This window comes from Narcine bancroftii, chromosome 6, assembly GCF_036971445.1.
Source record: "Narcine bancroftii isolate sNarBan1 chromosome 6, sNarBan1.hap1, whole genome shotgun sequence".
In the NCBI taxonomy this organism is placed as follows: Eukaryota; Metazoa; Chordata; class Chondrichthyes; order Torpediniformes; family Narcinidae; genus Narcine; species Narcine bancroftii.
In genome coordinates, this window is record NC_091474.1 from 21,601,762 (window position 1) to 21,620,184 (window position 18,423).

Genomic DNA, 18,423 nt, shown 5'->3' on the forward strand with positions numbered 1-18,423 from the left:
AGTGAGGTGGGCTCTGCGGTCTTCTTCAAAGGAGGCTGCTGCCCGCCAAACTGTGAGGCGCCAAGATGCACGGTTTGAGGCGTTATCAGCCCACTGGCGGTGGTCAATGTGGCAGGCACCAAGAGATTTCTTTAGGCAGTCCTTGTACCTTTTCTTTGGTGCACCTCTGTCACGGTGGCCAGTGGAGAGCTCGCCATATAATACGATCTTGGGAAGGCGATGGTCCTCCATTCTGGAGACGTGACCCATCCAGCGCAGCTGGATCTTCAGCAGCGTGGACTCGATGCTGTCGACCTCTGCCATCTCGAGTACCTCGACGTTAGGGGTGTGAGCGCTCCAATGGATGTTGAGGATGGAGCGGAGACAACGCTGGTGGAAGCGTTCTAGGAGCCGTAGGTGGTGCCGGTAGAGGACCCATGATTCGGAGCCGAACAGGAGTGTGGGTATGACAACGGCTCTGTATACGCTTATCTTTGTGAGGTTTTTCAGTTGGTTGTTTTTCCAGACTCTTTTGTGTAGTCTTCCAAAGGCGCTATTTGCCTTGGCGAGTCTGTTGTCTATCTCATTGTCGATCCTTGCATCTGATGAAATGGTGCAGCCGAGATAGGTAAACTGGTTGACCGTTTTGAGTTTTGTGTGCCCGATGGAGATGTGGGGGGGCTGGTAGTCATGGTGGGGAGCTGGCTGATGGAGGACCTCAGTTTTCTTCAGGCTGACTTCCAGGCCAAACATTTTGGCAGTTTCCGCAAAGCAGGACGTCAAGCGCTGAAGAGCTGGCTCTGAATGGGCAACTAAAGCGGCATCATCTGCAAAGAGTAGTTCACGGACAAGTTTCTCTTGTGTCTTGGTGTGAGCTTGCAGGCGCCTCAGATTGAAGAGACTGCCATCCGTGCGGTACCGGATGTAAACAGCGTCTTCATTGTTGGGGTCTTTCATGGCTTGGTTCAGCATCATGCTGAAGAAGATTGAAAAGAGGGTTGGTGCGAGAACACAGCCTTGCTTCACGCCATTGTTAATGGAGAAGGGTTCAGAGAGCTCATTGCTGTATCTGACCCGACCTTGTTGGTTTTCGTGCAGTTGGATAATCATGTTGAGGAACTTTGGGGGACATCCGATGCGCTCTAGTATTTGCCAAAGCCCTTTCCTGCTCACGGTGTCGAAGGCTTTGGTGAGGTCAACAAAGGTGATGTAGAGTCCTTTGTTTTGTTCTCTACACTTTTCTTGGAGCTGTCTGAGGGCAAAGACCATGTCAGTGGTTCCTCTGTTAGCGCGAAAGCCGCACTGTGATTCTGGGAGAATATTCTCAGCGACACTAGGTATTATTCTATTTAGTAGAATCCTAGCGAAGATTTTGCCTGCAATGGAGAGCAACGTGATTCCCCTGTAGTTTGAGCAGTCTGATTTCTCGCCTTTGTTTTTGTACAGGGTGATGATGGTGGCATCACGAAGATCCTGAGGCAGTTTACCTTGGTCCCAACAAAGCTTGAAAAACTCATGCAGTTTGGCATGCAGAGTTTTGCCGCCAGCCTTCCAGACTTCTGGGGGGATTCCATCCATACCTGCTGCTTTGCCACTTTTCAGTTGTTCGATTGCCTTATATGTCTCATCCAGGGTGGGAACCTCATCCAGCTCTAGCCTTAGGGGCTGTTGAGGGAGCTGGAGCAGGGCGGAATCTTGGACTGAGCGGTTGGTACTGAAAAGAGATTGGAAGTGTTCTGACCATCGGTTGAGGATGGAGATCTTGTCGCTGAGGAGGACTTTGCCGTCTGAGCTGCGCAGCGGGCTTTGGACTTGGGGTGAGGGGCCGTACACAGCCTTTAGAGCCTCGTAGAAACCCCTGAAGTCGCCAATGTCCGCGCTGAGCTGTGTTCGTTTGGCGAGGCTAGTCCACCACTCATTTTGGATCTCCCGGAGTTTGCGCTGAAGATGGCTGCATGCGCGACGGAAGGCTTGTTTCTTCTCTGGACAGGACGGCTTTGTAAGGTGAGCCTGGTGGGCAGCTCGCTTCTTTGCCAGCAGCTCCTGGATTTCCTGGCTGTTTTCGTCAAACCAGTCCTTGTTTTTCCTGGAGGAGAAGCCCAGTACCTCTTCAGTGGATTGCAGTATGGTAGTCTTCAACTGATCCCAGAGGGTTTCAGGGGACGGGTCCGTGAGGCGGGTTGCAACATCGAGCTTTGCTTTGAGGTTTGCCTGGAAGTTTCCTCTCGCTTCGTCTGACTGCAGTTTTCCAACATTGAACCTCTTTCTGGGGGCTTTATTGTTCCTGGGCTTTGGCTTGAAGTGAATAGGCCTTACAGACTGTGCAAATATACCTCTCAGTATATGCTATAATCCTTGAGTAGGTGCATTTTTTAAAATTCATTCTGATATTCTGCCATTTGGCCTAGTTACTCATTTCCCATTCAGTTTAAAAAAAAAGATTTGTAAAGAAAATGTCGTGATTGTATTTGTCTAATGTAATTTTTTTTGATTCATGTTTTCATTCCTATGAGTATTGACTCACCTATTCTGTCTTCACTTAGCACCCTCTGATCAATCTCCTTACCTGTGTTCTCAGTTTTAAAAATCTTTATTGTTGGTTTCACGTCTTTCAAATAGCTGGGAAGTCCTTTTGCGCTGTAACTCATGTGAGCGCTTTTCCAATACATTTGAACATCGTTAATTTTAAATTATTTTCTCATTGGCTATAGTGGAATTTACCCCCCACCTCTCGCCTTTCGAAGGCTTTGTTTTAAAAGCTACATGTTTCAGCAAGCTTTTGGTCACTTCCTCCTCTCTCAGTGCTATGTTTTGGTAATGCTTCTGTATGATTGCTTTGTTGCAAATGTACAATGCATTAATCACGTGGATCTCATCATAAATAGACATGGGCTGTTTAGCAGCAATGATGAGAGTTTGTTCTGTGTCTGAGGTTCAGTACAAAGTTGGATTTGAATTTCAGCTGTGTTTATGGAAGGAAGCGGTAGGGAGAATGGCTGGTGTTGCTAGTGCCAGACCTCATGTTAATTTCAAAAATGGAATATAAACTTTAATGAAAGGGGGACTTTGCAGGTTCACAGCACTAGCAACCCAGGTTCAGGTATGACATCACATACAACCTTGAGATTTTTTTTCCTGCAGGGGACGTAGATTTACCACTTATTGGGAGTGCATAAAAACCTGACTCAGCGTACACATATAAACAAACAAATAAAGAAATGTACACAAACTGCAATACCGAGAAGAAGAAAAATCATTAAAAGTGCAGAAGTGAGAGTCCTTAAATGGGAGCCCGATTGAGTTTGTTGTCGAGGAGTCTGATGGTGGAAGGGTAGCTGCTGTTCTTGAATCTGGTGGGGTGAGTCTTGTGACACCTGTACCCTCTTTCCTGATGGTAGCAGCAAGAATAGAGCGTGTGCTGAGTGATGTGGATCCTTAATGATTGCTACTGCTCTCCAACGACAGAGTTCCCTATAGATGTCCTTGATAGTGGAGAGGATTTTACCCGTGATGTCCTGAGCTCTGTTCACTACCTTTTGCAGTGCTTTTCACTCAAGGGTATTGGTGTCCTCATACCAAACCGTAATGCAGGTGGTCAGCACACTTTCCACCACACAACTGTGAACGTTTGCCAGGGTTTCCAATGTCATCCCAAACCTCAACCTTTGGAGTTGTTTCTTTGGTTTGCATGTTCTCCCTGTAATAGCATGGGTTTCACTTGGCTGCTCACACTTCCTCCCACTTCCAGAGTGTGGAGTAAATTGACCATTCTAAATTGCCCCTTTGGAGATGAGCAGTTGAATCTGAGGGATTTGGTGGGAATGTAGGAGAATAAGTTAAAGGAAAATTGCTGGGAGAGGAAGATGCTCTGTAACTAGTTATTGACGATGGACGAAAAGGACTCTGTTCTCTCTAGTAAGGAAACTTAATTTGGGTGTATTACAAATGCTCAGTTCACTTGTTCCCTTTTGTTGTTCTGCCATTGCTTCAATGTTGCACTAATGCCCAGTTTACTTGAAATGCATGCAGCAAGCTGTTTGTGGAATTTGCTGTTATTATGCTGAGATGAGATCTACTTTGGCTCTTTCATTCTGTTGCGAGATCAATCCTGAAATCTATGTGTGGCATTGGGTGAAAACGTTAATTGTAGTGTTATGAGCCCAGAGAACCCCAAAATCCAGCAGCAATAGATATTCACCAAGACAAATGGTTACTTCAACAAAAGTTGCTTTTAATTATTTTTAAACATGAAAACAGGATTAAACTTTAACATATTACTATTAACTAACCTAACTTAACCCCCTTCTAATTCAAAGAGCACGTGTCTGCAATGTGTGTGCAAGTTCAGAAAAGTTCTTTGATTCACAGTCCAATCTCACTTCTCATTCCTCCAAGTTCACTGGTCGCAGGCAATTCTTAAAGTGTACACAGAATTTAACATTTGCAAAGGCTTTTGAAGCCTGCCTGTCTAGCATGAGCAGAGCTCGCTCCAGTATTTTAAATAAGATCTGTATGAGCTTGTGTGTGACCTACACTTAAAAAAAACCTGCCCCAATTTATCTCCCAAAAACATACCTATGATTGGTCACAGCAGGGATTACAGCAATTCAAGAAGACTATTCACCACCACAAAATCTAGTCTTGTCACAATTCTGTATCTTATCAAATAAGGGAGGCTCTTTGGATATGGTGTCAAGGAGTTCTGGAATGCAGTAGTCTGGTTTCATTGCATGCCCATTGTGCTGAACAATAGCACAGTGGGTTTATTAATGATGCTTTTCAAGCCCGTTCTTGAGGCCAGCCTCCTACTACTTCTTCCCTAACTTTATTGAGTTGAATCTTGATTTGTACAGATCTATATTTTCTGCTGTAAACAACTTAATTTTTCTCCCTTCATTGTTTTGTCTTTAGATTGATGCCAAGAAAGAACAAATTGGTCTAGCTAGGAGAGAACTGAAGAGTGCTAAAGCTGACTATAAAGTTAGAAAAGATGAAAAATCTAGAAAGTAAGTGTTTTTGCCAATTTGTGCTTTGTTTCCTTCCTCATTAGTAGTAACTCACTGTATGTAGATTCCAGATGCATCGTTAGAGAGAAAAAAGGCGAAATTGAAGCCCGTAATGTGCCTCAATACTGTAAATTTTATGGATTTTTTCTTTCATTCCACTATTCCATTAGTGGGTGTTTTAAATACATGGCTTAATACATACCTTTATTCAGATTGTCACAATTTATGGCTTGTGAGTCATATTATAATAAATCCCTCAAGGTCCCAGCTCAGTGCAAACAAAAATAAACTTGCATTTGCATATCACCTTTTTTTTCGTGACATTGCAAGAGAACTAAATAATCATTGAATTTTAAGAAAGTATTTTGTTCAATTAAATTTGCATAATTAAAAAAAAAACTAATACTAACTGAGAGGAATTTAAATTTTCTTCACCTTCATGCTGCCAGGTTTGGGTTCAGTCAAACAAGCCAAGAAATCTTGAAAATTATGATTTATTTTTACGTGTATTTTAGGGCTATGCACATCCCAGTTTTAATTACTATATTTTACAGCATACTGGACCACCCCAAATTTTTTGCTCGGGTGTCCCGTCACTCCCCCCCCCCCTTCAGTTAATTGCCCTCTCCCACAGCGCTTTAAGATGAGCACTAGGCCTCAATGATCAGGCTTTGTTCGACAAACCTGATCATCAAAAGGGAGCGAGCAAGTCACAAGACCCCCCCCCCCCCAAGAAAATTGAATGTGGGGCAGGTGGCAGTGGAGGAGGAGAGAGAGCACGGTTTGGGGGGGGGGGGGGGGGAGTGGCAGCGGTGACTCTGTAAAGCACTGTTGAGTAGTTTGACCACTTTCCTCCTGTTACCATCTTGCAAAATGGCAGCACCAAAATGTCACCTTCGTATATAAGGGCCAGGGTAGATTTTGGGCAATTTTTTGGGGGGTGGGGTGGGGGAGAGGGGCCATCAAATATGATAAATGTTTGACATCAACTTTAGTTCCTTTGTTCCTCTTTGGTCTTGCTGCTTTTGGCTTTGGATTTGAAGGGTGCACTGTTGGTTCTTTGTGCAGAAATAGAAGCTGTTGCAAATGAATTAATGGTTGAGAATTACTTTGTATTTTCTGCATAGATCTGTTGAAAGTAAGAAGAAAGCTCTCCAGAGACTTGAAGAACAGTTGATGAAATTGGAAGTTCAAGCTACAGACCGAGAAGAAAATAAACAGATAGCGCTTGGGACTTCCAAACTGAACTATCTGGATCCTAGAATCAGCATTGCTTGGTAAGTGCACTAGGTGGCTTCCCTTTGTGAATATGAATCACTCAGCATCCTTCTGTGGAAGAGTTCTGTTTTCTGACAACTCCAGATCCTGCTTTTAGGAAAGAATTCCCACGATTCTTAAGTTCTAGATGAGTGGGTAAAATAGCTGATCAGCAACTAGAATATTCAAGGTGAAATTTTCAGATTTTATCTAACGATTTAAAGGATAGTTTTGGCTCCCTTTTTATTTTGGGGAGGTGGAAATCTCATTTATTTATTTGTGTGCATCCACTTCCTGCTGCGAGTAAATTAAAGGACAACTCCTTTGAACTTGTGAACTCACAAGCCCTGGTAGCTACACTATCAACTTTCTCCTGTGATTTCATTTACACTAACATTTTAAGACCTTGCTTGAGAAGGCAGTCAATTATGAGTTAAAAACTTTGAAAATCCATATTGATGATAAAAATTTGGAAAGCACATTTCATCACTTGGCAGTCAATAGAAACTCATTTAAAATAAAACCTGATACAAAGCAACTTGGGATTCCATAGATTTTAAAGTAATTTGTAGAGGTAAGTTGTTTGCAGAAAATTTGGAGAGATGGGAGGAGATTCTAAAACTAGGAAATTGAAGATATTGCTCCCTATACTAGAATACAAAAAAATTTGAGACAATAAGATCCAATCTGAATCCGAGATTATGGACCAAACATCGACTGGAGTTGAGAAATGAAGTATTTAGGAGACAGCAGATAAATATTTTAACTTTGTAGATTGAATTAAATATGACAGAGACTGCCACCATTTGGCCCATCATACCTGCTTCCACATTAAAAAAAATCCCCTCAGTCCCCTTGTTTCCCTATACCCTATTTTGTGTACAGCCTATCAATCCAATCTTTTCACTACTTAAGTGCACTGATTGTTAATAATTATTGTTTTTATTACTTTATTAATTTATTTTAATAATAACATCATAAGATGGTTATAATACATACGTTTGCCCTATGATGCTACCGCAAAACACAATTTCATGACTTGTTCGTGATAATAAATTCTGATTCTAAGGGGTAATTTTCAAGTTGAAAGTTGATCTGAGTGTGAAGAAACAGTGGATAGACTAGGGTTATAGTCATTGGAATTTAAAAGAATGAGGTCTCATTGAAATTCTGACAGGACATTTTAGATGCAGAACAAAATGTTCCTGATGTTGGGGAAATGACCAAGGGGTCCCAGTCTCAGGATATGGAGTAAGCCATTTAGGACTGAGATGAGGAGAAATGCCTTCACTCAGAATTGTGACCTTGTGGAACACAAGTTGGAGGCCAATAGGGGAGTTGAATGTGGTCTGTACAACTAAAGGATGTGCAGAAAAAAACAGGGATATGGTACAGAAGTCGACAATCTGGCATTTTAAAAAAAATTACTAGGAGAAATGGAATTAGTGAAAGCTCAATTGGGTGACTTTCAAAACCTCAGATGATTCTCTGAGAATGATCTTATAAATTTAGTTAACTTGGCAGATTGAATGGTTAACAAAAAAATTTTTTTATCCAACCATCAAGTTGGTGCAGGATGACCAACCAGCTTAATTAGATATTGCTCCTCTATGAATACAGTTAAAGAGCATTAAGAATTTGCTGATGTCTTCATGTCTTTCATTTCCGATCTAGTTTATTGTGACGTACTGAGGTATAGTTAGGTTTGTTTTGCTGCCGCAACGACTACTGTGATGAAATGCTTTGAGAGGCTGGTTCATGGCCAGAATTAACATGTTCAACGATCTGGACCCACTGCAATTCGCCTATCGTCACAGTCACTCCACAGCAGATGCAATATTGCTGGCTCTCCGCTCAGCTCTGGATCACCTTGAAAACTGCAGTAGCTGCTCTTCATCGACTATAGCTCTGCTTTCAATATTATTATTCCCTTAGTGCTGGTCAAGAAGCTACAAACTCTAGACCTTTGTTTCACCCCCACCCCCACCTTTGCAACTGTATCCTTGACTGTCTCATTGGAGGACCACGATCAGTACGAATTGGAAACATCTCAGTGATTTATCAACACAGAATACATGCTTAGCCCACTGCTCTATTTGTTATACACCCATGACAGTGTGGCCAGGCACAATTCCAATGCTATCTTCAAGTTTGCCAATGGATCACAAATGGCAATAAGGAAGCATACAGAAGGGGGATGGATAAGCTCAATACAGGGTGTATTGACAACAACCTTGCGCTCAACATTAGCAAAACCAAAGGGATGATTGCAGACTTCAGAAGGAAGTCAGGGGAACACAACCCAGTTCTCATTGAGGTCTCAATAGTGGAGAGGGTCACGAACTTCAAATTCCTGGGTGTCGTCATCTCCAAGAATCTGTCCTGGAGCCTCCATGTTGATGCAATCAAAAAGAAAGCTCCCTAGCATCTATACTTTGTGAGGTTTCTGAGGAGATTGGGTATGTCACCAAAGACTCTTGAAAGCTAGAGGTGTATCATGGAGAGTATTCTGGCAGTTTGCATCACTGCCTGGTTTGGAGGTGCCAACTATCAGGACAAGAATTAGCTCCAGAGGGTTGTTAACTCGGCCTGCGACATCAAGGACATCTACATGAGGCGGTGTCCTTAAAACAAAAAGCAGCCTCTATCCTCAATGACCCCCACCACCCAGCCCATGCCCTCAGGAGAAAGGTACAGGAGCCTAAAGCTGAGCACTCAAGGACAGCTTCTCTGCTGCCATCAGATTCCTGAATAATTAATGAAGCATAGACTTGTTACTTGTGCGCTATTTTTTAAAATTTATAGTAATGTTGTAAAGATGGGTTATAACATGAATGTTTGCTCTATGATGTGTCGCAAAATACCAAATTTCATGGCTTGTTCAGGACAATAAATTCTGATTCATTTGAGCTTTGTTGTTTGTCAAGATACCAAAACCTGACTTCCTGAGTTTTATTTTATTGGTCATTCTTCAGATCACAACAGCAGCACTAAAAGTAGTTCAAAGAAAATGTTTGGTTTAAATGTAATCTTGTTTGACCATGCAACTCTCTGGAAAAAGGTCTTCAGTGTAGAATGGATAATCAAGCCTCTAACTGGGAAAAGGTGTTTCATATTTGAAGTTGAAGGCTGTTGGTTTTTGTTTGCTTGGGAAAATCACATGTGTTTAATGTTGCTTGCACAATACATTTGCCATCATCTGCTTCCCGCCAAACTTTCCAAAGCATGCTTGGATCTGTGGAGTTAAGAAAATAGGAGGTTGATGTTCTCTTGATCCCGAACCCCTACCCAGTAAAAGTGAGCAGCAACAGTGTCAGGATGGGTGAGTAGTTGTGGGGCAGCCTCCTGTCTCTTAGTAACTTGGAATCTTTCAAACTCCCAAGTGGGAGTTGGATTGGAGCAGAAAGCCATATGGGGCAATGTGGAATGGGTGTGGCCCTTTGCAGTGGTCCACTCGATATTGACTTTTTCAACCTGTGCCTTTCCTCTCCTTTCACACCTAGGTGTAAAAAGTGGGGCATCCCGGTGGAGAAGATATATAACAAAACCCAACGTGAGAAGTTTGCCTGGGCCATTGACATGGCGGATGACGACTATGAATTTTAACCATTGATGTGGCTGAAGCTGAGTGAAACACAGCCTAAGCCACCTCCGAGCTGGAGGAGATGTTTTTATGTAACAAGGAAAAAGGAGAACTCTGTGGTTCCGTAGCTACTGTTTTAAGAGGCCGAAAAGTAAAGCAAATATATATATATTTAAATATATATAATATATATATATTTGCACTGATTAGATTGGTGCATTTATACTGTTAGAACCTTGCAATAACTTTTTTTTAAATTGAGAACTACAGTCCTGTTTTAAAAAAAAATAAAAAGTGCTCCTGCTTTAAAACTGGTCACTGCTAAGCTCTGGGGAAGAATTAGTGACTGGCCTGGACTGGAGACTGCAAGCTTATTATCTTGTGATTCTTGTTTCTTTTAATCTCTTAAAACATTACATCCCTGGCCAATGCCCTTAAATGACTGACTAGAACACCAACCCTGGCATGAGATGCATTTTGATTCTTCATTGCAAAATCATTAACATGGGAAATTTTAGATTTTACCCTAAGGATTATTTTATTTGGATGTGTTTTTAAGAATTAGACTATGGCGAAGCCATGTACTTTTGGGGTAGAGGGTCAGCATCTGACTGTCTGGTGTACTCTCTTAAGAATTTTCCTTGGAGCAGAGCAGGCTTGGCCCATTTCTAGGAAGTAGATCTTTTGGTGTTCCAGGGGCCAAAAATAAAGTCGAGCAAGACTAAGCTGAGGTTCCTAGGCTGGCAAAAGCTGATATAGGAAACGGTCAACGCTTGGCGAGTAAGTGATTTATTTCCTCCTTCCCCTGCCCAAACTTTTTTCTGTTATTTTGAACAGTCCCATAACAGATATGGCCTGCCTCTCCACCAACCTGCTTCACCACTTAAATTTTGCATTGCCTTCCTTTCCTCCCCATGCAATTGGTAATTTTTATTTATTGTAATCTATTTATACTATAATGTTTTTGAAACAAATTCATGTTTTAATTGGTTGGGGAAATGTGCCCATTTGTAGGAGAGACTAACTTGATTTGCATCAGAAGGGATCCTGTGAGAACCCAACCAGAATAAAAGCATTGGGTCGTTCTGATCAGAACGGCTAAACCTGTTGAATTGAAAGTCAGTTTGAATAGTTCAGCCATTTTTAACCTTTTTTTGGCTATGGCCTCCATAGGACTGCTCAAAGTTTATGCACTCCCCTCCCCCCTTCCTTGTGAAACAGTTAAGTTTAGTTGGTTTCCTCTGTACTTCTCTCCTACTGACTACATAAAAATATTTTTACGATCTAAGTCTCCCCTTAAATGTGCTATGGCCCCCATTGAAAATGGCTAGTCTAGTTCGTGCTCCGTGACTGGTGCCTTGAGAGCCAAGTGTTTGAACAGTCATACTCTTTTGGTTTCTGGTTGTGCTGCCAACTTTAAAACATGACCTTTTTTTAAAACTGTGAAATTAATAATATGTGGTTTGCTGCATCTCCTGTGCTAGCAGTCTTAAGTAATCTGTAATGTGAGGGAGCATTTGGTAAGCAGTGACCTTTTTGATCTGGTGTGTGCTTGTGTTTCTTAACCCTTTTCTTAAAAAAAAGTTTCCTTATCGGTGACTGAGATGAAATCCTTTTTAGACAAAGTTATTGAATAGTGACTAACACCCAACAGCAACTTCAAGTTCACTGGGGTTTGCATTGCTGTAAGCCGTATGTTTAGTTCTTTTTGGACTTTGGGGAGTATCTACAGCTCGAGGTTTAATTTTCAATGATTGTAATTAATTTTAAAAAGTGTGCTGTTAATTTAGTACTTGTGCATTTTAAAGGCTCCTTGCACTCCATCGAGTAATTATCTGGATTGTCCGAATAATTTTCCAATATTTTGAATCATTTTGAGAGAAGGACATCTTGAGAGGCCTTTATTGCTGTGAATATGTATTTTGTTCTATTTATAAAATTAAAAAAAAACATTTCAGCTTGACTTGTGGGGTGGTTGGGGGAGACGTAGACAAGTTATCTCATTCAGAGGCCCTGTCACCAAAGAGTAAAGGGACTTGATTTAAACGTGTCCACTGGTTTAAGTAGTTTTTTTTTTCCTTTTTTGTTAACTGTGAATGGTTTTCTTTTTGTTTTTGAGACATGCAACTTTTTAATGCTTCAACTCAGGTTAGAGAGTGCGCGGGCGTGTGAGAAAGGGTACCAGAATGAACTTGCCTACGATTCCAGTATTTGTGATTTTTTTTCTTTTCCAATTAAAACTTTGCTTAATTTCAGCCTAACTGGACAGCTGACCCACTAACCTGAAACACAATTGACATCATTATTTATTTTTCTCTCAATTTTTGGATGCTGTTAACACTTGTTGTAATTAGGAAGGGCTTGTATGTAATGGTGGTTGTTCATTCAAAATGGTCAACAGCAGATAAAGCGTTTCCTATGATTCCCACCGATGGTATATTATAAAAATCTCTCAAACACACTGCCCTGCCCTTGAGTAAACAATATTGGATTTTGACAGATGCATTATCAATTTCTGAGCCAATTTAACATCACATTTAGAACACTTTTTCAAAGCCTCCTTAATAATTGACTTTGTTTTAAATAATGAGGAGATTGGGGAAGAGTAGTACAGATTTACGTTGCCATTTTAAGAGTATATAGTGTTAGATAAAATGTCACAACATTAAATAATACAAAGCACGGTGGAATATCTCACCTCTACGTTAGCTAACCAGAATTCTGATTACAAGTTGAATGGATTTCAATTTGGAGGCATTTGCTTGACACGACAACAGAACAATTGTGAGGAGTTGGATGCTTTCTATTTGGACCCAAACTCTTCCATGGGCTGTTGACCATGTAGAATTGCTTGTAGAGTAAGTTTAGGGCAGGCTGCAATGGCTCCTGAGTCCACATATACCAACCTCTTAATTCAAAACTGATATGTAAGCTGACTCAGTCCATCAGTTGGAGTGAGGACAAGGTGGCGAGAGAGGGGTTGGAGTAAAGCTACACATTTTGTTAGAGCGTTGTAGAACAGCTTTTGTTTGCATCTTAGCTTGTGCTACATGTGAACTGGTAATACTTGAAGATGACACTGGATGCGAAAGTGTTAATTGCTCAGGACCAGCACTGAATAAACATGCTGTAGCAAGGAATCTTCTCAAATGGTGAACGTGTGCGTGCCTTCCTAATGCACACTATTATTGCCATCTTGTCATCCAGATTAAAACCTAGATAGTGAAACTAGCTTCCCTTCTGAGGGTTTAGATTGGTTTCTCACCACCTTGTCCTTACTATTTGATCGACATCTTTGGGGACCTTGGTAACCAGTGTTGCATGTCTTTCTACTTTGCCCTATTGCCCAGTTTGGTGTGTCATTGGATGGTCGAGGGAAACTAATCCAATGTTTGCACTAAACCTTTTGTATAAAATATTTTCTATTAGCATACCATTGGGACTCCAGATGATGCAAGCGACACTAAGATTTAAATCTTAGTGATCCACCGTGTTGTACAAATTGTTCTTTTCCCATCACATCCTCACTGTGGGTGGGGAATGGAGTCTGCTGTGTAAAATCAGCAAAGAGCGGAACCCATGCTACCCAACAGCCTTTGAGGAGCATTCAATAACTCTTAGGCAACCTCTTTTTACAAAGTAAGTAAATTGGCATTGGGCAAATGCCATTATTTTGCAGCCACCGAGACAATTTCCCTGCTGTTCTGGCTGAAGAGCTAGAACTCCATGGCATTCTAATTAAACTGCGTTGGCATGTCAGGTTCTGGTTGTTCCGCCTCTTGCTGTCATGCCCATTATTTTCCTGCTCCCTTCTCTTTTCCTTCACCCCAACCCGCCCCCTGAAAATAAAATCTCAAGTAGGAAAAGGGTTTTAAAATGTACTTATTATAGATTAAATATTTTTACAACTTAATGTCAAGGTGAGTGAGAGATGAGTTGTCGCTTAGATCGAAACCTGATAGATTGTTGAGCCATATACAGTATGAATTGAGCTGCTTGGTTTTAAAACGCAGGCTTTTTAAATCTATGATTTAAACTGGAGTTGTTTTAGCAATTACACAGTATGCTACTGTGTTGGTGATTTGTTTGGGCACCAATTTTAGCATGTCCTGTGCATCAGCTATCCAGTTAGGTTTTCCTGTTTCCTGTCTGAATCATTGTTGAACTGTTGTAGCACATTTATCATGTACTTGTGAAACTGGCCAGCATATATATATAAATATATATTAAAAGATGCTTATTCAGTCTGAATTGTAATGAGGAAATTTTACATTTTTCTTTTTTTCCTCCTGCCTAAAATTCTCCTTAGTATGTGCTTTAACCGATGAGCTAGTATACAGACGGATGTGTACCAGGTTTTTTTTACAGATTATTTCTGTAAATTTAACATACTGCGATGAACTGTGCTCATTTGTATTTTTAAATAAACACATTGTACACTATGAATGCAGAAATTGAGTGTGTATTAATGTGCTCTTATAAAATGTTTTAAGTGAAAATTGCATTTGAATGATATATACAGCCTTTTTGATGTTTGTGTGAGGTATCCACAAAGGATTTGAGTTGTTAAAACTTTCACGTCACAGGTTAGATTAAGATTAGAGAGCTGTCAAGTACTGGCCAAACCAAGTTGAGTGCAATCAGCCTAAATTAAACTAATGGAGGAACACAACCAGTCAGGCAGCATCTGTGGAAGCAAAGGAGAAGTCAATGTTTTGGGTTGAAAACCTTCATCTGAAGTCTTGGAGTGCTGTTATTCAGAGTGAAAATATTCTTTTTCAGTATTTATTAACTTAAAAATTTCACATCCAAAAATACAGTGTACATACATTTTAAATCAAAAAGAAATTATATAATTTCATCCAAGGTACCAAGAAAGATGCTGTTTGGCCAAAAAAAAGACAGTTTTAATCCGTGATAAATTAAGTATTGACTAACATATTAGTCAATACTCTACCTTCATAACAAATCAAAGATTATAAAAGTAACTTAAAAAGGGTCCTCACTGTTTGAGAATATGAATTCAAATTGGAAATTGAGCATCTAATCTCCAAATTTAAACATGACAACGTCACGCAGCCATTGAGCGTGATGAGGCAGGGTAATCTCCCTCCATCTGAGCCGCAAAGTGCTGCCCACCATGCCAAAAGAGAAATAAAAGCTAATGCATGTGACCAATTAACCCATTAACTCTATATGCCTTTGGAATATGAGAGGAAACTGGAGCATCTTGAGGAAACCCACACAGACACTGGGAGAACGTGCAAACTCCAATTAGCGCTTGATACGAGCCTTGGTTGCAATAAGACCACTAGAAGGAGCTCTTCCCTGAATTTCAGCTTGATCAATTTCCATGGTAAAGAAATGCCCTCTGTTCCTGCTTTTAATTTTGAGAATTATATGGCCTCTAACTTGATCGGAACTTGACTAACTTCAATACGATTTCCAAGTCACAGCATTCTTGTTTCCAAGTACTTCCTTGATAGCATGGATAGATAGGTGTGGTCAGTATTCTAATTTTGTAGTGTAACCAATAACATTCCTCATCACTTAAAAGTTTAACTTGCATTTTTTAAAAAAACTTAGCAATGTCAGCTGTACATAATTTTTAAACCATTGAGGGTTACAGAGATGTACCAACTAATAATAATGACACTTCAGAAGTATTCCATTAGACATGAAACATTTTGGGATCATTGAATTGTAAATATTTTCCACAGGAGAGCAGTCAGCCTAATATTATTGTCATGTACTAACACACACATAATTTCTCAATTTTTGGTTGCTGTAAAGGGACATGGAGACACCACTAGCTTCATCTGGCAACTTTAACAATAAGAGAATGGAGCAAGAGAGTTGCTTTAGTGACAGTTCTGCTTGTTTCATGCCTTTTGGCATCCCTTACTGAAACATGATGGACCCCATAGATTGATGATAATGATAAAAGGAGGAAATGTGGCAGGCAGGTCACCACAGCCCTCAGCTCTGTGGCTGAAGATGTCTACAGCACTTGATGGCCAAATTTGAGCTGCCTGCTCGGTTCTGAGTCTAACCCATTTAGCAGAATCATAGTGTTACACCACACACACAATGGAAATCGTTCTCTTACCTAGTTCTCAGTGTTCAAGCTGTAGCTCTTGATTTCTATGCCTCTGGTAACATTGGACAATGAAGATTTTGCTTGCTAAACACTTCTGGATGTATTTTGGCCTGCTGATCACAAAAATTGCCTTTTCCTATCCTGTACTGTTTTTTTTTAATAACATTTTTTGTTATTTCCTGGCACATTTTAAGAACTTCTAGCCTATAAAACCTTGAAGTCTAGCATGTCATTGAAAATTCATTTTCTGCATTTGTATTTGGACGTCTTCCCTGCTGATCCTGGTGCAGTCAAGAGATGAACGTGGTAAAAGGTTTCACCAGGACACTGTGACCAAGGAAAAGTGATGTCTGGGCAACGAACCCATCAATGCTGGCCGGCCATTGTTGGACACTGACACGAGAGGCATCAGATGCTGAGTACAAATGAAAATCGATGGCAAAACATTTTTAGGTCAGTTGAACTAACACAATGTGTCCGCATCATTAGGCGATTAAATGTGCTAAATTCAATAAACGTTGATGTTTCTCCAACTAAATGATACAGCAAATCTGTATTATCTTTGTGTCCATCATAATCTGTCATTTTTATTATGGAAGCAAACCTTTTGAAAAATTTGTTGTCCAGTGTAATCTGTGAACTTGCCACTCTTTTTTAAATATTTCTTTGCCTTATTGCATCTCACCAAATGAATTTTCTTGAAAATCTCTGGATTAAATTCCATTTGACATTTTTCTGGCTAATTTTCCAAACTTTCTCCATCTTCCCAAAGTCCAGAGCTGCATTCCTTTCTATCAATGAAATGACCAGTTTTTGTGCACTGCAAATATTCTCAAAATGCCTCCTGTCTAAATAATTGACGTATAGCAAGGGGTGGAACTCCCAGAGAGGCCAGCCTTTCTTTAAGAGCCACACTTCAACCATTCCCATTTTACTGCTTGTATTGAATCAATTTGGGATCCAATTACTTTGCTTTGAAAAGGTAAATGAAAGTATCTGGAATTGTGTATTTTAAAGGAATTTAATGGAACAGCTGTGAATCCACACCCACGGCTTCTTTCTCTTGCTCTAAGGGGCGCTGGGCGACTCATGGTAATTATTTGTCTGGCTTACAACAGGCAGAAGGTAATTTTGTGTCATGTTACATGTCCTCTATGATCACATGTCAAAGGAATCTTGAATGTAGATCCTCTAAAGAAAGGGCATCAGAAAAAGTCTAATCAGGCGGCATTAAGGTAACTGATGAGGGAGGGGAGCAGGTGTGCCATATGGGCAATAAACCTCTTCCATGCGCCCCCGTAATACTCCCCCCCCCCCCCCAGCAACAAATGCACGTGCTTGTGGTGCATGGGGATGAAACCACATGGCACTCGAGCTGCGGGTGGGAGGGGGGGAATAATACCTCATGGAGTGGGGGAGTATAGGCCATAAATGCCCCACCCCATTGGTGCCGAGCCTGTAATTAGTGTCTTCTCTATTGATGAACCAGTTCCTGTGTACAAGTTGCAATAGATTGATGGTGGACAATGTGCATTAAATGCATCCAGTAGTTCATGCATTGAACAACATTGAAACTGGTCAATACATGTGAAAACATGCTTAAAGGAAATATCAGCAGCGGTTTGGAAAATGCTGTTACCTCCGGGGAGCTGTTGGCAATTCCAACACATTCAGGCCCAGATCTGAATTTTATACCATCTACTCTGACCTGGTTTATTGCAATCAATTTGTGGCCTTTCTCCTACATCATTTGGCCATTGTTTAATCTTATCTACATCTTAATTACTTACCATCAATGTCCTTGAACACCACCACCTCAACTATTCTTTGATGCTTCAGCTTTAGTAGGTGAGTAGGAGTCTTACATCCCTTGGATGCAAGCAAGATTTAATAAAGGATGGTGAAGATTCAAGTCCAAGTTTGAAGATGAATACAAAAAAAATTAAGCAATGTTGTGGGTAAACTTGAGAGGGGCTGGACCTCTATTACATCACATTGGAAAGATGTAATATTTCCTTGCCAGCTAACCCTCATTCCTACACCCCCAGTTCACCAAAGCATGGCGTCCAGCACCACATAGCAACCACAGGCCCGGCACTGCATTCTCGATTACATCACATTGGAAAGATGTAATATGGAGGTCCAGCTCCTCTCTCAAGTTGCACAAGATCTCTTGCCTTCGCACAGGTTATTCCCAGTGGTGGATTAACTACCACATGGGCTTTTAGTAAGGCTCCTCCTGACCTTGCCCTACTTTTTGTTGAATAGAATAAAATGATATTTAAGTTATGTTAAATGACTTGCATTGTTGAACTCTATGTATAATGCATGACATATAGAAGCAAAAAAATGTAATTGCAGCATCAACCCTTTCCAGAAGTGCTTTCATGTAATCATGTTCTGACTGGTGTTGAGTAATTATCCATGGTCTTCACTTGAAAACAGTTTGCAGTTAAAACAGAATGCCTTACCTGTGCTTGGAGAACAGCAATTTTTCC

At 40.7% G+C, this 18,423-nt stretch overlaps 1 protein-coding gene across 1 annotated transcript in view; it reads left to right on the top strand.

Annotated features, from left to right (window-relative positions):
- LOC138735788 (DNA topoisomerase 1-like) overlaps positions 1-14,271 on the top strand; it is a 72,280-nt gene extending 58,009 nt beyond the window's left edge. The window contains exons 19-21 of the mRNA XM_069884213.1: positions 4,891-4,985; positions 6,113-6,262; positions 9,746-14,271. Of these exons, the coding sequence (XP_069740314.1) occupies positions 4,891-4,985; positions 6,113-6,262; positions 9,746-9,848 (348 nt within the window). The 3' untranslated portion in view covers positions 9,849-14,271. The remainder of the gene's footprint in view (positions 1-4,890; positions 4,986-6,112; positions 6,263-9,745) is intronic.
- The last annotated feature ends 4,152 nt before the right edge of the window (positions 14,272-18,423 follow it).